Raw genomic sequence first — 22,771 nt, forward strand, 5'->3', positions numbered from 1 at the left:
AGCCCCTTTCTTACCGACCATGTTTATATATGCTTGCATATACTGCAGTAGAACCCTCAGGTTGGATAAATACAGGATATCTCAGGATAATAAAGAAATAATATTAAAAAAATAACACCGCTGCTAACGGACCTCCGCTTCAGACGTCCGTCTCTCTCAATGGACAAGACCAAAATCCGGCATGTGTGTTTTTATACTGTGTCAAAAGCGTGCACATGAGGGACAGCTTAAGGGCTTAAATAATGGTAATTTTCCGCTGGATACCTTTTCTCTTCCTCTCTCTGCAGACCAGAAGGTTGACAACTATACCATCTCTGACATCACTTCCAGTGTCTGCCTGTCTGGACCCACCTCTTCCTGCCAGAAGCCCTTAAAACCAGAAGCTCCACCATCTTGAAACAGTCTATTTGGAGACTTGTGTCTACATGACATTTTCTTTTTTTTCTTTTTACGTGTTTAACCCACATTTTGTTTATAAAATAGGGGTTTGCCTTTGGGGCCTCAGAACTTTATAATTTCTCTGTCTCTTGTTACAACAGTAATGTGTCACAGGTAAACTGAAAATGGGCCGCTACCCAAAATAAATTCAGGAACAGTGATATAGTAGTCACACAAAGATCACTGATGAAAGTCATACATGAATATGTGCCCTACATAAAATACAGCATAGGCCCATTTAGTCAAAAAACAGCTGAGCAAAACATTTCTGTTAATAGAAGCTCCTAAGTATTCATAGCTTATGATACTTTGTCACAAAAGAGGTACTGTACCTAATGATGCAAAAAATGATCTGTTCTTCTGTTTTGTTTTGCAACAAAAGATGCAGTTACAAAACTTTTAGAAACAGCTAGACAATGACAGATTGCAATTATCATATATGCATTGGACTGATGAATTTAAATGCTAATAGGAGGATTAGAATATGTTAAATAAAAAAAAAACAACTAAATGCGTGGTTGTCTGGTAACATGGTATTACAATGTCAGTGCTGTTTTCTCACAGATTCAGTGTTCTAGGTTTGAGTGTGGTTGTTGTTTTTTGTGGGATAAAACATTCTCCCCATATCTACAAGAAATTTTATTTGGGTATTCACATTGTTCCCCACATTCAGTGTTGTTATGAAAGGGACCTGCAATGGACTGGCACCCTGTTGCCACATTGTTCCTTCCTTGTGCCCAGTGCTTACACAGACCTATCTCACCACAGTGTCTAATGGTGTGGGGTGTGTTTTCATGGCTCAAGTTGGGTTTTTTGATTTAAAAAGAAGAATAACTGAACAAGACATGATATTTGAGAATAGTACTCAATCATGACTATCGCTTCATGGCAGTAGTGCATCTATGAATGAATGTTTCAGCAGGATAATGCTCCAAGTTGATGTACAATATAAGATGCTCTGTGTGTAATTCATAATGCATCCCACTAAGCTGCTACACTTAGATGTGTGCCACACAATAAACAAGGATCTCCCTGCATTCTTTATAGTCATCTGCATTACATAATGCAGATACTAGAATAATGGAATAATTCTTTTATTAAATGTTATTGTACCAAAGACATATGATTAGGAAAGTCCTATAATGATTTTAGGAACACCATAGTGAATTCATCTTAATGATAAATGGAAGTGAACTTCTTAATTTAATTCAATTCAGTTTTTTGTTTTGTTTTTGGATTTTTATTCTCAGAAAATATATGCATCACTGGCTGATTTACAACAGTAAGGTGCAATGGAATTGATATGGATAAGCATAACTTTTATACACTTTTAGACACTTTTTTGCATCCGTATCCTGAGAAATTTTTTCCGATCTTAGTGCAAATGGGTCATCAACATATTGAAGTAGATGTAAATAATAAAGTGGCTCTTTTTGTACAGATTTAGTTATATAATATTACACTCATGTAAATGTTGTTTTATATAAGACCAGTAACGGTGCACTGCATAATAACGTGCAGTGAATTCACTTGATTTGAGCATTCATAGTTTTCATACTCTTTCTCTGTACGTTTAGCATTCGTTTGCTCAGAGGTTGATGTGCTTGCTGCTTCCTGAGCAGCTCTTCTTTTCTCCACCCTAGCAGCCCACTTCTTCTCTTCTTTCCTCAGCATCTTTTCGCGTTAAAACTGATTAAGTCAGTGTTTGTGTTGCAATTACTTAGTACGTTTTCCTTAATTTTTCACTCAAGCTGGCACTTAAGTCTTTAATCTTCCTCAAGAATGATTGAAGATATGAATTGGTAGGGGAAGTGATGACAAAGTTGGTAGGGATGAGAATGATGCCCGTACGCATGTGCTGCACGGCCACCCTGCTGGCCGCTGCCGAGAGCAGATTCTACAATAAAATAAAACTAAAATAAAAAGAGGAATAACCTTGGAGGTCAATATTCACCCAGAAAGTGGATAGTAGACGTCACATAGTATATGTGTACCAAATTTATGTCAATAGGTCAAATGGTTTGTGAGCTATAGGTGATTTAAAATCCTAGACGGACAAACAAACAGCCACGGTAGAATATATAAAGATGAAATATTTACAGATATAAGAGCACAGATTCTTATGGATTGAATACGTCTGAAGTGCTGCATATTGTACATTGTACATCACAAGTTATTTTGTGTCTTGTGATGATGTTTACACTGCCTGTGCAGGATGGCAGCAAATTTGTAATTAGAAAGGGAATCAGGAGATGAATCAAGGCCAATATACCAAGAAATGGTTGATATTAGACAGACAAAGATTCAGTAAACAAAAGTCAGAACATAAAACAAAATTCATAGTTTGAGAATGTTTTAAATGAGTCAATAACCAAAATAAATTATAGTAAACAGAGCAAAAATATAGGATGTAAGTCATAGTGAAATTATAGAAACCAGAGATTCAATATCATACTTAGAAATAATGTAAGGTTTTTTGGTTATATCCACAAACTTGGACAACCAGGAAGTGCACAATGCTGCTCTTTATTGCTTTGACCTGGTAAAAAATGAAAAAATCTAAATCCTCATCATGACATTTAAAAGTTTGTGAGTACATTTCCTCACACAACAGTGGCATGTAAATTAAGATATGCCAGGCTTAATCACTGCCTACAACAGGTAATACTAACATAGGGAAGGGTACCACATGTAGGCTTTTTCTGAGGGACTGTTCACAATGTGGTGCTATAAATTGCATAGTACTGTTACCCTTTTATTTGCATGGTTTTGTATTTTCCCTCCATTTAGTGTTTGTTCTCACATTATGTGTGTTGTTTTGCCACATTTTCTGTATTTCACTTTTTATAAAAAGCCATTCCTTTGCAGTAAATAAAACAAATCTTTTCAATGCTAAAATCACAATTCACAAGAAGCTTGTATGTCACAATTGAAAGTATATTTATGTGGGTACTGCATATGCAGGGTTGTAGAGTTGTTGAAAAAAGTTCTGAAACTCAGACTGAGACTGCAGCTTTAATATATGTCCTCTTTCAAATGGCATCTTTTACAGGGGACCTTATTGTTCTCATTATTTGGTAATTATTAATTTATGGTAATATAAATCATGTCATATATTGTATGGTGAATGAGGGTGACAGACAGGAACAGATAAGAATTCAACTGTACCTTAAGCAAGATTTGAAAAATATAAGCCTAGACAGGCTATTCTTAATAATGCATTATTTTAATATAAATTTGTTAGTGTATGCATCTTAAAACTTACAATTCAGATGAGCTATGTGAGAAGAGATTTCTGAAATTCTAGTTAATTGCCCTTCATCAGATTTCATGTTTTATATGTATTGTGGCATTTTTTTCACTTGAACTTATGTAATTACTGCATTTTTTGAGGCTTTTGGTATAATTTTGTTCAATTAAATTATTTAATAGAGAATAATCTGAGGAGCATTTTCTGTCTTGAAATAAGCTGAAGTTAGCTTTGAAAGTAATGTTTTAACATATTTTCAAAAAATCATTTTTATTTAGACATGTAATATGAATAAAGGGAGTACAGTATGTATAGCAATGGGTGGAGGAGATGTTACAATTTTCACTTTCTAATTAGACTTTATGGTTTTCTTGTTTGTAAATACAGCTCACATGAAATAATTTTTCAAGCAGCAACAAACAATGTCTACGTCATTAGCAATATTTTACATTGGTTTCATCATGAATTGATGTCCATGCCTATAAACATTGTGTTTTATGTTGTCTGATCCACAATCTCTTAGCTGTTTTGCATCACACAGGTAGTTTTAATAATACATTTAGAATCACAGAAAATAAACAGCACTAGAAGCAGTTCAGAATAAAAACCTTTCTGAAAGAGAACACAATCAAAATACTCTATGTCGACATGAAGAAACTCAAAGGCTTTTTAAATGACCTCAGGAAATAGCTCCAGAAAAGGCATGCAGATGTAGATGTTTTGAACAGAGAAAAATATTATAGAGGAATGCAGATTTTTTACTCTAACCTTATTCTTTATGCTGTGTGGAAAATATTTTACAAAAGGGCAGACACCCCAACATTGCTGATGTATTTATTATGATCTTTGCATCTTTTGTGAAGAAGCAGCTGCCTACAAGTAGACCTAACTTCAAAAGTCTACAATCTGCAAATTATTTGAGAAAAGGATATTTGTTATTGTCGGTGATGATTGCAGCAACTTATTTCTTTGCCACACTAAAGTGCTATGCTTTTAATGTGGTCTTCGCAGACAGCCATCTGGTGACAAGAAGCAACAGGAAACACTGAGCTCTTCTGATCAAATCTGCACCCATTAACCTCTCAGACATACACTGTGCCATTCTGCAACACTTTTATTGTACCTTTATCCTTTGCTCTTCTTTCATTTGCAAATACTTCCTGCTCTCATCCTCTCTCTGGGACTCTCTGTAAGCCTTGCCTCGAGCCTGTAGTTGAGAAAACATCAGAAACACATGTGGTATAATGTCAGTGATCTTGACACATTTACATTCATCTTGTCTTTCCTAGGAGAAAAAAATTATCACTGTATCTGACTGACTAGGAGGAATAACAGGCTGAAGGCAATGGGCCCACTTTGGTTCACTCCATATTTCTTTATCCTTCCTTTAATCCACAGCAGGGTGACAAAATATTCTAAAATGTATGTGCATACATGTTCCTAGTTCATATGTTAGAAAAATATTAAATTAATGACTGATATTTAAAACAATCCAAAAAATGCAATGATGTATTAAAATAACTATCTTCATCAAAATTTTCATTACAGTGTTACAGATGATGCTTCATATATCAAAGAAAAAAAATCCTAAAATCATATGCCATAAAAACATAATCACAAAAATATTTTGTCTAATGATGGGCTATTTTTGATGGGACAAAGAATTTAAAAATTCAGTCTAAAATTTCTCTGTTGTAGTATACAATCATACAAAAGTTAAAAAACTGATATTATTACGGATTGTTATGTTATGCATTAAACATAGTTGGAATTGGAACACTCTTCTTTTTTGACTGTTATAATTTTTACACCTGACTATCAGACAACTTTTGCAGTACACTTTCCTCATTGTTAGGCCTTACTTTAAGTTGTACCATTTTCATATTGTAGGTGTTTTATTCCTTTTCTTTATTTCCATTTTTATGAATCCTTCCTCTGGGTACCTGGGTTAGCCAAAATCCCCTTTACTCTAACTGGTGGCTTTAATTTGGCCCACTGTTGGTGTGTAAATATGTCATGAAATGGTCTACTACCCCATATATGGTCGACTCTTGTCTCGTACCAACAGCTATCACGATTGGCTCCGGCTCCTGCAACACTGGGCTGGGTTAAGTGGATTTAACAAAGCTTTGTAAATTAAAATTTATCAGTATTTAAAAGAAGTTGAATGAATGAATTCTTAAACAAGCGCCCTATGGTAGCTTGTAAATGCAAAGTGACCTGATGTCAGTTAGTGTGCCTTGTGATGAATTAATGCTTCATATAGGATTATTTTCTTATTTGCACTCAAGGCTAACAGCATAGGCTCTGGAACCCTACAACCCAGTAATGCAAAAAGGAGGTTCAGAAAATGGCTGAATGGATGTTTCTGTGGCAGATTATATTCCTTCACATGTCATTACTACAATGTTGTCATACATACTAACAACTTATGTTACATGTTATAGAAGAAACGTAAATATAAAAACATTCCTTTTTTCCTTTTGTGGGGTTGTAATAACATTTCTCACTTTCAAATGTGAATAGGTAAAGTACCAATAAAACGTATTCACCCTCATGAACGTTTTCACATTTTATCAGTATAGAACATTGAATCACAGTAGATTTAATTTGGCTTTTTTAGACATTGATCAATAGAAAACAACACTTTGATATCAATGTGAAAATAGTTCTTTGTGAAGTGATCTAAATTAATTATTAATATAATTAATATTCACCCCATTCAATATAACACAACTAAATTATTCAAGGTGCAGCCAATTAGTTTTAGAAGTCACTCACATAATTATTTACATGGAGATCATCTGTCTATACCTGAGAGGTTTCAATTGATTGAAGTATAAATGTATGTTATCTGGAAGGACTAGCTTGTGGTAAGTCAATATTGTGGCTGAAACTACACAATGAAGACAAAAGAACACTCCAAGCAACTCCCGGGAAGGTAACTGCATAGCACATGTCTCCATTCAAGACATCCTCCAGAAACATTGCATCTGCAGGGCTTCCAAATTTGTGAAGGACTTTTCTCATCCCCATCAAAGACCAGTGCTTCTCAAACTCGGTCCTGGCGACCCACAGTGGCTTTGCAAGCCTGCCATCTGATAGAAGATACCGAAGTATTCAAGCCAGCTCTGCCAGACTATGCTACTTTCCATAGACCATAAACACTACAATGTTTATTTCACACTAATACATGTCTTTGTATATGTATAACATGTATAAATATGTTAGTACACTGCCATTTCCAGTTTCACGTATGATGTTTTATTTAATCATAATTATGGATTGTCTTGTTTTTTACTATATGTAACCTAAGTACCTCACTAATCGTATCTTTATGGGACAGTGGCAAAGAGAAAAAACACACGTGACATCTAGGCTTAAGTCTGTCAGAAGGCCCACTTGAAGTCAGCTAAAAGATAGTTCTATGTCCTGATGAGACCAGCATTGAGGTTGTTCACTGTTAGATTGAATGCCACAAACACGGTACATCATCAGAAACACAAAGAAGAATTGGGACAATTATAGTGTCCAGATGTGCAAAGCTGATAGAGACCCATGCATACAGACTAACAGTGCAATCAATTATGTTGTGCTTTATATTTGCAATGAATTTAGACCACATTGCAAATATTGCTTTCCTTTCTTACCCTGAAGAGTCTTTTTTGGCTGGTCAGCATCAAAAAAGTTAAATCCGCTGTTATTCAATGTTGTGTAGTAATAAAAATTTAAAATTTCCAAAGGGTGTGAATAATTTTTATAGGCAGTGCATACCTCTCTTCTTTGCAATGATAATTGCCATCTAACTTGCCATTTTCTTACCAATTGTAATTTTTTCATAAAGATTCCAGATTAATGTTGTTCTGGAGTGTAAAATCATCATATTTTGAAATTACATACTGCTTATATTGTTTTAATTTTGCACAAACAAATCAGGATGAACTGAATCTACAGGACTCTTAAAATAATTTAACAAAAGGAGAAATTTACATTGAAAGTACTTTTCTCTTATATATATTTCCTTATATTGCCCCAGTAATTTATAAGTTTATTGCATCTATTTCAGTCGGTTTACAACTTAATGGTAGTAGGAACAGAAAGATGCTTATACTGTGGGAACAGAAACCAGTGTGAATGCCACAGAATCAAAAGCTGTTTCAGTTAGTTTATAATGTGGAGTGGAAAACAGTATGGAGGTGTGTAATGGATCCAAGAATTTGAGCAGAGCCATCCATCAAGGTGGACAACTAGCCAGTCAAACGTGTGTAATGTCATATGTCCTGGAGTCCCCACATGGAATATCAACATAAACAATAGTCTGTCAGAAGGACTGAAGAAGAAGCAACAGAAATAGCAATAACATTGGAACAGATGTCAGAGACTAAGACATATCAGAAACAGAGAGGGACCTTTTTGTTTGGACATCGAGAGAACACAAACTTATGCATCACACCATTTGCTAAATTAAAAAGTTGACCAAGACAACATCCACCCTTGACAACGCTGATTTTCATTTTATTTTCTGTTATACTTTTCTTCTATTGGTATTATTATAGTTTATTTAATAAATGCCATGTTGCTTTAACATTTCTTTACTTTGTCTTTATATTGTGAGTGATTGAAGTAAATATTAGGATTCCTAGTGTGAGACAATTGCTGCTTTCTATCAAGGCTGAGAAGTTGCATCTCAGTAGAAGAACAAGTACAGCATATGTATTATGTGGAAAGAATTCTATGTGGAATACTACTGGCAGTACAGCATTACTCAAGCATAGTTGTGTAAATGGAATCTCTGGGTTTGTGTGTGTTAATCTTAAGGTGCAGGAGTAGACTAGCCTAGTAAATGGACTTGGTTAAGTCTCACAAATTCCAGAATAATACAAATGTGAAGCTTAAAACCAAAGTTTAAAAAGTCATAAAAACAGTGAAGAAGAAATTGTTGAAAGAATTCGTACCTAGAGAAATGTCAATGATAAAGACACTCACAGTAAATTACATAAAACCATCAGCAGGGAGTGATGTACATAAAGGATCAGTAGGCTTTCTGCAAAACTTCAAGAACCATATAAAAGGACATTTCTCTTTTTCTAACCACATCAATGCAACTTTTAGTTAGATGTTCATCTCTAAACCTCTGACGTTTAGTTTGGAACTCCTTAAAATCTACCCACAGATTTCTGGACTAAAATCCCACCTTGGAGATGAATCAGGGATTAAAAACATCATATATTTACATAACCCGAACAGTCACAGATTGTTTAAAGTCTTTTTGGGTTGTCATTGTTTTTTTTTTAATATGACAAATGCTGACTACAGGCTACTTAAAAAAGAGACCTACATCCATGCTTTATGTATTATGTGATTGGTTCATTTATACATTTGATATTCACGTACAAATTAATCAGCTGATTTTGGGATGAAAGGAAAGTATACACTAGCTGTGCTTCAAAGCTGAATGAAAAATGACTGTGTCAAGTGGAGCAATTAAAAACTTACAGCATGATTGAGGGAGCAGGAGACTAGATGATTTCTCTTGAAATGGCAAGCAGTGTATTGGAATCCATGGAGGGCTTTTCATGAACTCCCCTTTTAAATGGTTACACTGGACTTGTGGCTCACTCAGAGAATCTAAGAAAATCATTTAAAATAAAGTACAAAAATATGTCCTCTTTTTTAAAGTATGGGTCTCACTACAAAGGTTATAATACAAAGTGAACACTGGTATAATGACAGGGGGATAAAAAACATTTTAAATAACCTTTGTTTAACTAAACCATTTAGTACAGAAGAGTTAATTAAACAATGGTGGTACTGCAAATCAACAATAAATGTGATGCTGCAAAACGTTGCTCAAAGATTATAGACACCAGTGCACTACATCATAATGATTTGGGTGCTGTAAATCTTATTAAATATCAGTGCTAAAATATTTGTAATTTTTGTTAATGCCATATCTGTCTAATGAAAATGACGATGAATATGTTTGGATGCAACTTGTTGCTGGGCATAATCAGTAAAAATAATCTAGAATTTCATTTACCGTAGATACTCGCGTATTAGTCGATCTCGCAGATAAGTCAAGTGTATCGTTTAAGCTGAAAATTACGAAATTTGTTATGACCCGCGTATAAGTCGAGGGTAAAACTTGACAGCTATCAGAGATAGAGGGTGACAATCAGCTGTTAATGGCGACAAAACTCACTGTCATGTCACAGGCATTCCCTCTGTGCTTGGAGAAATGCTAGACTCGTTGACTCGGCAACTAATCCTTGCGTGTGCGTGAGTTGCGAAATGTAAACAAAGGCAAGATGGCGTCGATATGTCACAAGGGAGCGAAGCGAGTGCAGAAAAGAAAACACTCGGCAGACAATGTTTTGCACATTATCGCGGAGTCGGACTCTTGATTTTTCAGAATCGGATTTTATTGACATGTGATCAGGAATCGAGCAAGAGAGTGAGAAGCCGGCATCAGCTGATTGGACACCAGCCAATGCCGCCCCAGCTGATCGGCTGCCAGCTGAACGCATTCGCGCAGCCGATGCAGCTATGGCAAGGTTCGCGTGGGAGGAATACCCAGACATTGATCCGTGGGAGCCGAACTAGCTACCGGAGTTCACAAGACAGCATGGCTTGCTGTAGGATACGACAGATCACCCGCTGCTGGACTACTTCAGGCTGCTCTCTCCTGATGCTGCTTTTCAGCTACTGTCAGACGAGACAAACAGGTAGGCAGAGATAGAGGGCGACAATCAACTGTTAATGGCGACAAAATTCACTGTCACGTCACAGGCATTCCCTCTGTGCTTAGAGAAATGCTAGACTCGTTGACTCGGCAACTAATCCTTGCGTGTGCGTGAGTTGGTAAATGTAAACAAATTTAAACAAAGGCAAGATGACGTCGATATGTAACAAGGGAGCGAAGCGAGTGCAGAAAAGAAAACACTCGGCAGACGATGTTTTGCACATTATCGCTGAGTCGGACTCTGATTTTTCAGAATCGTATTTTATTGACAGTGATCAGGAATCGAGCAAGAGAGTGAGAAGCCGGCATCAGCTGATCGGACACCAGCCAATGCCGCGCCAGCTGATCGGCTGCCAGCTGAACGCATTCGCGCAGCCGATGCACCTACCGGACTTCACAAGACAGCATGGCTTGCTTTTGGACATGACAGATCACCCGCTGCTGGACTACTTCAGGCTGCTCTCTCCTGATGCTGCTTTTCAGCTACTGTCAGACGAGACAGACAGGTAGGCAGAGAAATTTTTTGAATCGCGGGCTGCGCTTGCATCACATTGATAGCGTGCGTTGCCTTGGTTCTTTTGATTCCAAATCTGGTTGCACGTGGCAGCTAATGGTATGTTTGTTATCCAAAACCTGCAAAAGCTAATGCTCAAATTCAAGTATTTCACAGTTTAAAGAATTATTTAATGAAACTAGGAAAAAACTAGCTAATTAGCAATAGTATTGCTGGCTTATAATTATTTCAAAGACCATGGGAAACGGCAGATGACCGGTGACACTGTGAAGTGTTGAGTGTACAATGTCATTACCCAAATTCTATGGACAATTGTGTTGCCCCGCGGATAAGTCGATTCTGTTTTTTTGAATGAATTTTAAGGCATAAATTTTTCAACAAATACGTGAGTATCTACGGTATGTAAAAAAGCATATCGCATTTTCAGAGTAGCTTAATGCAATTCCGGGTTACAGTGGGCCAAAGTCCATTGTGGTAGCACTGGGCACAAGGTGAGTACAGTCCTGGGCAGGGCACCAGACCATCATGCATACTTACACTCACACCAGGCCAGTTTAGAGTAGGTAAGTGATCAACAAAATCAGTGGCTTTAATATTATGTTGTTTATGTAAAATTTAAAAAGTAAAGAGAAAGCATGTAAGTATACTACACTGTCCAGGGCATCACTGCAAGGGAACAATAATTACTCAACAGTGTTACAGTGATTCATAAGGGTATTCTGTGGAGAGAAAGCTCACCATGAAAATCATTCAAAGATGACTAAGGAAAAAAAAACACCACAAAGCTGCACAAAATATTGAAAAGTGAGTAGATTTGTACAGCAGGCTATATACTAACCACTTTTTAGGCTTACAGTTCTCTGACAATTATTTAAGGGTCAGTGAAAGAAAGGCTTATATCACATCATATAGCATTCCTTTATCCAAACCCCTTCTAAATTTCTGTACAACACTGTACCAAACCTTTACCATGGTGGCATGTGTTTAGTAGTTTTATCTAATAACTCCAGAAAGCTTGGCTCAAATTCACGCCATGTTACGGTTTGTGTACAGTGTTCGTGTTCTCCCTGTGTTTACGTTGGCTTGTCCTTGACTAATCTTTTTTTTCCATGCACTTTCAGATGACTGCACTTTCTGAATGTGTTTGTGTGTGTGAATGTGCTGATGTCCTGTCCATGGTTAGGAAGTTTGCTTTTCACCTGATACTCCCAGGATAGGATCCGGCTCCTCTGTGACACTGATTTGGACTAAATGGGTTTGGAAATGGATGGGTGAATTGATTGATGGATGTACAAAATGTCTCATGAATGGTGAAATATAACTCATTGGGCTCTTAAAAATATAAATAAAAATTACACTATATGCAGAGTGGATAAAATCTAAACATTACTTGTACAATATCTATCAATATTCAATTTCAATGATTTTTTTCTGTTCTTGCAATATTCACCTTGAATTTAACCTACATTTCTTCAAAGCTGACACAACTGTAGATGTTATTAAAAGCCTATCAATTCCATTAAGTTCAGGAAAAGAATCAATTTTACTTGTATATAAATATGAATCCCTTCTGCAGATGTAGTTTCAATTTTAAACACACTCAGAGGTCTGAGATGTTGCAAATAATGAAAGTTGAAATGTGAAATTTCTCACAGCCTGATTTACCCACCATGTGCCAGTAACCATACTGCTAATCTTATTCAGACTGAAATGATTTCTGTACTCATTTTATCAACTCTAACTGCAGCAGAACTATTTTTTCTTGAGAACAGAGTATGGCATTTGTGTAGAGTGAAATTGTATTATATGATTTTTTTTGTCTTGCCTTGAGTTAAGCATTCATGATGGATTTTCAACTCTTTTATTGATCAAACTTTTATCAAGTGTCCATTACCAGGTGTGAACTGAAGGTTAAACTTGCAGACAATATTTCAAATTATGTCAGTGCTTCAAGAAGATAGTTAATTGCGTCTTTCCTTTCCACTTTAAGCAGTAATTCAAATGTGATAAAGTTCTTACTTGCTTATCTGACTAACACAATCTCCAAACTTCACCGAACATTTTCTTTCTTTATTTCCAAAAGTACAGATTTAACTTATAAAACAGTACCACCAGGTGTTGAAAATGTGTATGTACAACTAGAATTTCACAAGTAAATTAGATTCATAAATAATTGGTGTACAATATCTAGTAATGTAAATAACCACATAATACAAAGCAAAAATTTGGTTATGTCCTGAATACATGACGAGTTCTATTTATATACTATGATATTAGTTAGGATCCCTGAATATTACTTCGCTCTGGAAATATGTCAAGGTAAATATCCTACACCAATAAAGATACTTACTTCTGCATGATTTAATACTGTGACAAGCACTGAGATAGAAAACAGAAGCAGCACATGGAGTTTACATTTTATTCTGGGAAAGCCCTTTCTTTGCCATGCAGATTTTGCAGCTTTAAGAAAAGCCCTCCACATGCCTTTAACTCTGCTCCCACAAAAAGGCTTGACTCATTATGGAACTTTCCCATGCGTGCAGTGCCAGTGCCTCTACCCATCACTCATCAATCCAATGACTGAGTGACATGACTTATGGCTTTCCAAAAAGTACAAGACATTACTGTTAATGTTCAAATTAAGTAGTCTGCCATGGGATGTCCGAGGACAGTGTTCAGAGGGACCTGGGAAACTGCTTTCTTGTTTTCTGGTAGGATTGACAGATGGGTGTTTTCTGGCTACTCTTCAGCCTAAGACGTTAGAGGCATCTTTTGCACTGGGCTGTAAAATTATATGTAAGTCCATTTAAAGAATCCAAGAGTAAACATAACACAGTTTTGGCTAAGGCCACAGTTTGATGGTGCCCCATTCCATTTCTGGGGCAGTGCAAGTTATGCAGTAACTCAACTTTTAACTGTAGAAAAAGCCCTTCTGGGCATGGACTCCTGCCTGGTTTAACCTTTAACAAACATCACTTACTCGTACTCCATAATGTCTATAAGAGCTTGCTCAATAGAGGCTAAACAGGCAAGCAACATTAGCTGATGGATCATGTGTGAAAACCTTAATAGTGCATTCCAAGACAGCTTGAAGATCTAAGAGTAATGCACATACAATGTACCTGGCCAGGTTCTTCCAGTTCAGAAATGGAGCTGTCTGAAAAAAAATCTCATTACAGTGTCTGTCTCACCAAACATAGAACACAATTTTGTCACAAGAGCTGCCATCTCTTTCAAACAAACTGGGGACGTGCCCTCCAAAATCACCAGTTTCTGTGCCTTTACTAGTGCCACTCATTAAATTCCATGTTCTTCAGGACACCACTTGTTAATAACTGGTGTCCAATCATTCAGACTAGTCCACTTTCACTCATTCTCTTACTATGCACCGGGCTTGTTGTTATGGCACATGCAGCAGTGTTCTGAGGCACTTAAAAATGGGATCATTGCAGTTCATCACCATTACTTTCATTTCCATCTAAGCTAGCATACTACAGGGGTTGCTAATATCTACCGCCTTGCCTGTTCTTGGTCAGCAATGAAAGTGTCTGAATCTTACTTCATTTGAGACCCTATCCTCTCTAGCCGGTAACTGGATTACTTGTAGCAGTCTATCTCCCTTTTCTACAGTAACTCTAGTTTGTAGTGATCACTGACACAGAAATTCATCCCCATTTTCTCTGTGGCCATATTCATTTTTTTGCCACCAGGCTACAGGTTTTTTGATTAACCACTTACACTCTGTTCATGATTGGTGGTGTCGTTTTCTTACATTACTAATATACATGAAACGAACCCGAGGAGAACAAATTGTGAGATGAAATAAAACCACAGTTTATAATATCCCCACTTTTGGTGGAGACAATTGCAGTGGCTGTAGGTCACAAAGAGCACAAAAGGCTTCTCCAATTTCAGTTTCAGCTCATCCTGGTGAAATGCCTGGATCTCCAAGACCATGGGATTACTACAGTACCTTCATGTTGTCCCCATTTTCGTATATATCTCTTCACAATGGGTTGTTTCTGGAAGACCCCACAGAGGAAATGATCCTATGATGGCAGAAACCATTTCAGCTAGGATCTATTGATCTAGTGGATCATTACCACCACCTCTACTCTGACATTCTCCAGGATTGCCAGGCTCCTCACATTTCCTGTCCAGAGCCACTCACTGTTTGGTACAACCACAACAGCGCCTGTAATGCTCCTAAGCTGATTATCTCATGAGCCCTCCATCTTCATTTTGCAAACAAGATCTACATCAATTATCATGTCTAGTCTACCACCACATGTAAAGAGTAAACTATTTTTTTTCCCAGGAGAGGAAAGAATCTTCATATTTGAAAGTGCTCATTTTCATTCTGGCTGCATCACACTGCTGCAAATCACTCCCAGGTGGCACAGATATCAATGTCAGATGAAGTCAAAAGGACACTTTCTGCAAACCGCAGACATTCGTCTTTTGCATATGATTTTTGGATTTGTATGTAAAAATCATAAACAAGAGGGAAAACATATCATAACTTTGATGGAAGGCTATGCCCGGTTTTAAGATTTTTCACTCGAGTGCCAAAATGTCACACACAATGCTTGCTTTAGAATTACTTGACAAGCAGCAATGTTTAGACAGTATTGGGAAATCCCTTTTAAACATCCATGAACCATTCAAAAGATGGCTAAATCATCTACTAAAAGAGCAGAATCCACATTGCTCATCCAGGATTTAGTAATTGAGAGCCAGCATTGCTGTTAATGTAGGTTTAATCCTATGTAGCTTATGTCCGTTGCACCTGAACACCTCCAACTCTGAGTTTATCTCGAAGGATTTAAGACCTTATAATGGCTTCATTAGGCATTTTCATGCTGAGCCCAAGTGCACCACCATCTTCCATTAAACAGCAGCCTTGTCTTCCTCTGTACTAAAGAATATACTCTATTTAGCCAGCTACTGACAAGATTGCTAGCTGCTGAGGGGCTTATTTTTACACAACAGCAGGACCACTCTCTTAACCAATCACTGTGTGCCCCTCCAGTTACTTGCCCACTCCCTTGAGCAAATGTCACAGCATCATTTGACTCTGCTCAGGAATTCGCTCAGAGTTTCTCTTTCCCTCCCAACAACTGTCCTTCCTGATATTATCGCTGGGACACAAACAGAAGTGGCTGAAATTACAAGCAGTAGTTAAATGTGGATGCAGAGACAAATGGTGCCATGACCCCGATTTGCTCAGAAGGGGGATAAGTGTAATTAGAGGGATGCATACCACAAAACAGAGACAGTCAGCATTGTGCAAGAAGCCCCTCCACTGCTAATATAGCTTGTGTACTATGGAAAAACTCTTAGTGGAGAAACACCACTGGCCTGGCCTCAGGAGTGGGTGTCAGTATCTCTGTAACTACTTCAGCTCTTCTCCTTTGAACTGTATTTTTGGGATTACCCTTTTTAAGGAGACTCTTTATAGGCCAGCTCACCAAGGCTAGATCTACAAAGAGCACAAAATTTCGGGCAATATAGTTCTAAGCATCCCTAGGACACACAAGCCCCTTTATCATGGCAAGGACTTAATCCTAAATGTGGGCGAATAACAGGTATACAATAATTAATCCTACTAAATCAAGTCCATCACAATTATATAGAGACTTTTCCTATTTTCTTACCCAGGATGATATTTCAGGTGGATTGTTCTTTGTATCAGATGACAGATTCACTGCTTCTAATGTCTGGATGAAAGCATTTGTTTTGCTGCAAATAAAAATCAAACAACAAAAAATTATATCTGTTTTTACTGGTGCAAATGGATTGTCAAGCAGGATAATGTAAGCTGTATTGTATATAACAGAAACTGTTCCCTTCAAGTTTTCTCACATCATCTTTAACTATTTGGACATATTTGTTGTCATTGATTTTTACAACATTTTCATCCCTTTTCTGAACTTGTTTTTTCGATTACAGTTTCCTGGGGGAGCCGGCGCCTGTTGTAACAAAAACCAGCCAGTCCATCTCAGTGCACACTCACATTTGAGCTGTTTCAGAGTCACTCACACAAAATGCATGTCTAAAAAATGTGAGAGGAAAACCGCAAGACAGAGAGAAAAAAAAAACCCAAGCAGACGCAGAGAGAATGTTCAGACTCCATGCAGACTGTGAGCAAGCCAGATATTGAATCCTTAAACTGCAAAGCAGAAGTGTGAAACTACAATTAATTCACTTGCATCTCTTAGGACAGTACTGTCAACCTTTGGTCAAAGTCGAGTTAACTAAATTATTTTCTACTGCCTTCCAAATCAATATTCTTTCTAAACATTTTATTTTACTGGTAGAAAACCATACATTTTTACAATTACAGTTGCAATTAAAATTACATTTTTTAACATCACAATATAATTAATTTTACTGTTAAAAATCATATTCTTTATTTATAGAGTGGCATGTGTAATAATGTAACTGGGACTCTAAATGTATGTGAAACACCTTTCTTGAAGCTTTAGTGAGGGTGGGTGTCTAAAATACATTCTAAAACATTTTATTACAAAAAACGAATGGAAAATGTTCTGCATAAATAACATGTCTAGTGAATGTAGTTAGTCTGTCATGTAGAGTAAGTCAGGTGCCTGCAGTAATAAAAAGACAGGAATGCTGCTGAAGAGTGGGCAGCACTCTGCTAATACCCTACCCTGTTAGATGATTACATGTTTCCAGTGTATCCACCCTTAGCCAACATTTGGAGGATAGAGCTTATTAAGAAAGAAGGAAAATGCATGGATATGCAAAAAAAATATTAAGTATGTGCATGCCAGCACATGTGTAAGAAAAAAAACATTGTTTATGGAAAAAGAGTAAAAGTACTTTTCAAGTCATTTTCTCTAGTCTGCTTCCTGTCTGTAGAACCTGACAGTCTTTTTCATTAATTTTGTTACAGTACTATTCTGCGTTAGGAATTAGAAAAAATAATTTACTGCTTCAAGATTTACCACAGTGCAGATGGCAAACAAATGTACATTAATCTAGTCATCCGTCCAAGACATTGTAGGGTTATGAGCAGGAGTAACACAGGAATCGATACTAGAAATTATATCACTCAATCTTCAGTCATTGTAAGGAACCGCCATTGTAAGAAGTCACCAGTTAGCCTAATTTGAATGTCTTCTGGATGTTGGAGGGAGACAAAGCAGAATACTTATAGGAAAAGGTATACTGATAAAAAGACACCTGTCAAACTCCATTCAGACAGCACCTGGACTGTGACTAAAATCTAGGACTCTACAGCTGCAAGGGTGCAGTGCTAACCACTGTGCCACTCTGTTCCCTTCACAGTAATGTGAAAAGTTTTTATTTCCTCTGAAAATGCGTTTAGAATGCAATATATTTAATAAACTAAATCAAAATTTAAGATAATAAACATGTCTTTAGTTGCCACAGTGGCTCCTAGAGAATTACTGTAACCTTAAACATCCAGCATTTTGGGCCACAACTCCATGTCTCCTTGTGGAGTTTTCATGTTCTCCCATATATGCATGGATTTGTTTTTATCTGGGCACATCATTTTTTTTCTCCCACATTCCCAAATACAGTTAAGGGCTTTGCACATTGACCTGTGTGAATGCAAGTATATGAGTGAGCCACTTGTACTTCAGCTCTGTCTAAGGCTGTTTCATGCCTGGAGCCTGGTGCTGCCAGGAAGGGCTGTGCCCTGTGACCCTCAGCTGGACTGAGCAGTTTTGAGAATATTATTTGGGTTCTGTCTTAGCATATGCTGAGTTTGAAAGCTGAAAATATTTGAATGGTAAAAAAATGTGCCATAAAGTTTCTTTTTAAAAGTTATACATTTTTACCTACATTATTTTACAAGACACACATGCAACTAATTGAATAGCTCCCAAAAATATTCTTTTAATATTTTGACATAATCTAGTGTTCTCCAGAGTATTACTACTAGACAAACAATATGGGCAAAATGACCAATGTCACAAAAAAGGCAAGAGCCAACCTTGGACAGTTAATCTGCCAGACACAAATGAACAGAAGGTTATAAAATAATAACTCTGCTCGGGAATCTAGGGCTTAACGACATCCACATCATGGGATTCTACAGAACTATCGTATTTATCACAATGTTATGCTACAGAATTATATTTCATTGAATGTTTCAAGCTAATTAAGAGCATCAGTACAGCTGGAGGGTTAGCACAGTTATTGAAGCACACCTCTTAGGTTGTTATTGTTACAAAACTATAATTACAATTGGTAAGGTAATGAGTCCTGCAAAAAGAAACAGAAAATATTATTTTTTAATAAAGAGAGGGTCCTGTCAAAACTGGGGCTATTTTTACTTGACAAAAAAGATCAGCAATTACTTACCTGATCATGCTTTATGTATATTTAGCTTCTTTATTGTATCATTGTTTCTTTTGCTCCTTGTGTGAACCACATTGGGACCACAAGAAAAACACTAGAGGGGCACTGCATGCCTTCTTACCTTCTTTCTTTTGAAATGTGTCACTAGAGATGCACCCCAGAAGGGAGACTGAATATGCAGAAGAGTCACTACAGACCAGGAAGATCAGACAGGAGGTGAAGAGACTGGTGCTTAGAGTAATATTAATGTAGTTGAGGAAAAAAGAAGTACAGTTCACTCTATTTCTCTGAAAGAGCCAGAACTTTATCTAAGGGACTGCTCAAGGCACCCCAGACAGAAAAATGTTTGCCTGCTTTAAAAATATCTTTTAGAAAATTGCTGATGCTGCTAACTAAGGACAAAATAAAGAAGCCCAGTATGCCAGGTTTGACAAAATTCCGCCAGTGCCTTGATTCTTGGTTTGCCACATGTCTGCTTATGGCCACAATTAGCTTTTAAGATATTACTCCTCATATGTACAATAACTCAGATCAGGTCACACATGAGAATTAGTTGGAAAGAAAACAGCAGATACTGTATTTCACATATAGAAGAAGGAGTCGGCAGTGTGACTCCAGAGGTAAATATTGATGAACTCATGTATAGAGTTAAGCGGGCAGTGTCTGCCCTCAGAGGATATTATCAGACTTAGCTTAACTGGTGAGTTTAAGATGGCCCAATGCAATTGTGGCTATCGGTGTATGCCGGACTGTATTCATTTGCTTGCACCCAGTGCTGCTGGGAATGACTCTGGCTGCCTGCAACATTGAATTGGACTGGGGCTGTTTCAGAAAATTATTTTATGGTCTTTTGTACCACAATATGTAAAAGGGAAAACATCTTTTCATATAGATTTTTGGGTGTAGGTTTGCAAGAAATAACAGGTTGCTGTTGATTTGATACAGGATTTTAGTAAAAAAAAAGCTATTAAAGATTTGCATTAGTTGCAAAAAAGGACATTTATCAATTGATGGGTTTTAATGGGTAATTACTGAGATATGAACAGAGCACAATGAAATTCATAGTTGCTAATCTGCAACATTATCTCCAAAGTCCTGACTTTATTACCAGAATTATTTCTATTACATCACTCCAAATATAATGTGTTTACAAAGTGTAATTTCAAGCAGAATTGAGTATCATCTTTAAAAATGTTTAATAACAAAATACAGTAAGAATTTATAACACAACTTGGCAAAATTGGCTAACTAAGTTGTCTATGAACTATCCCACTTGGAAGGGCATTCAAGTTAAGTTTTCCACTAGGAAGCTTGTATTTCTTATATCACATAAACACAAAATTGACCTGTCTGTAAACATGAGTCACAATGAAATAAATTAAAAGTCTTCTTCTTGAACAGAGGGACAGTAAAAAAATTACAGTGAGAACTGGCCATTAAGCTTTGTATATCTTGTCAATCTTTATTTACCTAAAGGCTTATGGCATTACATGATGTTTCCAGCGATTTTCAGTCACAGACTTTATTTATGTTATCATAGCAAGTTGGAGGTAGTCCTGGTGCACCCCCATAATTAGCAGTCATGTAGTCTGATATCCCCAGCCAGTCTGTGACTCACCCCAACAAAGTCAAGCAGGTTTGATGAGAAGCAGTGAGCTCTCAGCCAGAAGCATACTGTAAAAATTGCATATGCAAAAAAATTAGAAAAAAAAAACTTTAAATGGGAGTTGTTTGTTTGTAATTAACAAAAACATCTGCCAAAGGGGTAAGCAAAATTTACTTGAAAAGATTTGTTAAAGTAAGCTAAATAATCCTAAATACAAATTTTTGGATAAGTCAATAATTCTTACAATAAGGAAAACTAGACGTAATGTCATGATTTAAATACTTTTCACTAGGCTTAGATGGAAGCTACAAGGTATGAATAACACAGGTGTTTTGGACCTCAGAAACAAAAGAGAGGCTCATCTGTCTGAAGTCTTGGATTTTATGTACTATGACAGAAAGGAAAAAAGGGTTAAGATTGTGACTGGTCCCGCTGTGCCTGAAAATAATTTGTACAACACCAGCTCTATCAGTCAGTATGTCATTGGCTGTCAGAAAAAAGGGTGAGCTTGCGATACTTTGAAAATGTGAACCTGAGCTAGAAAGCTGTCATGAAGTCATGCAATTTGTCTTACCCCGTGATTACTAGTTGTGAAATGTGACTTCCTAAAAGGACAAGATCAGCACTTCAGTCATCAAATCTGACATCCCCTCCAACTACAAGTAGTTTGATGTGCCACCAGCTTAACTCTTGCAAAATAACATTGCTTTTAAATGTCCACAAAGTACTATTGTGAACCACGCTACTTAGTACATGTTATTCTCTGTGAATAAAAGATTTCACAAAGTTTGTGTGAATTTTAAGTTTAACTGGTTTTCATCTGTGTTCCCGTGTTTTTATGAGACAACTCATTTTTGGGTTAGAGCTGAAATCCACTGCACTGATTTCTGTAATTTTGAACATTTCTATCACATTGCCTGGTAATCTTAGTTTGTTTCAAATAAAAATATTCCAGTCCTATCTTTCTTTATAGATCATATCTCTTAGTCTTGAAATAAGTCTAAATGCCCTTTTCTGGAATTTCTCTAGTACTGTTGTGTCTGTTCTGTGAATCAGAAACCTAAACTTCACACAGCACTCCATGTGAGGCCCCACAAATGTGTCCTGTAGCCAAAGCGCACTTGACTTACAGTATACTACACACACTGTGCTATGTAATCTAACAGCCTGTTAGCTTTCTTAATTTATTCTGTACATTGTCCGAGTTTGGACAGTGATGAGTCCACTATAACTCCTCACTCCATCTCATAAGTTATACTGTCAAATACTGCATTAAACATCCTTAACAATTCAATCTATATATACTGTATATACATGTATGCATACATGTATATATATATATATATATATATATATATATATATATATATATATATATATATATATATATGTACTAATTCACATTTCACATTCATTTAGTTAAAAAGCTGAAATTTGGCAGGATGCTGCATCTAGGGCAGTAGTGACATTTCAATATGTCAAAATTTAGGGGTATAACCGCCCAAACAAAAAACTAAATGCTCCAAATCTCAAAAATGCTTTGATGAATTTGATTGCAATTTGTTGACTTTATAGAAAAAATAAAATTAGCTGACACTTGTTTTTTGTTAATATTTATTAATATTATGCTAACTTAACATGCTTTGTGGTGCACTGAGAGTGTGCTTTATAAGAATGCAGCAGAAATGATTGAAGGGCCATGCAAATAGCACCTCTAATCAAGTGAAGTCAGGAAAAACCAGACTTGACCATGTTGTAAAATGGAAAGAAAATGTTCCTTTAGAGTCTAGGAAGAGGTAAAGCTCAATGGTTAATAAGCACTACTTTTTGTGTACTGGCTCTTTTCTTGGTTGTCCTTTCTGCTCC

At 36.7% G+C, this 22,771-nt stretch overlaps 1 protein-coding gene and 1 long non-coding RNA gene across 2 annotated transcripts in view; both read right to left on the bottom strand.

The window, feature by feature from the left end:
* Window positions 1–22,771, bottom strand: part of LOC127527706 (uncharacterized) — a 120,907-nt gene that overhangs the window by 24,714 nt on the left and 73,422 nt on the right. The gene's annotated exons all lie outside the window — the stretch shown is intronic.
* epsti1 (epithelial stromal interaction 1) overlaps window positions 1–22,771 on the bottom strand; it is a 77,172-nt gene that overhangs the window by 24,714 nt on the left and 29,687 nt on the right. Inside the window, exons 7-8 of the mRNA XM_051927293.1 lie at window positions 16,602–16,686; window positions 4,812–4,895 (exon numbers count right to left, since the gene is read on the bottom strand). Coding sequence (XP_051783253.1) covers window positions 4,812–4,895; window positions 16,602–16,686 — 169 coding nt within the window. The remainder of the gene's footprint in view (window positions 1–4,811; window positions 4,896–16,601; window positions 16,687–22,771) is intronic.

This window comes from Erpetoichthys calabaricus, chromosome 4, assembly GCF_900747795.2.
Source record: "Erpetoichthys calabaricus chromosome 4, fErpCal1.3, whole genome shotgun sequence".
Taxonomy (NCBI): domain Eukaryota; kingdom Metazoa; phylum Chordata; class Cladistia; order Polypteriformes; family Polypteridae; genus Erpetoichthys; species Erpetoichthys calabaricus.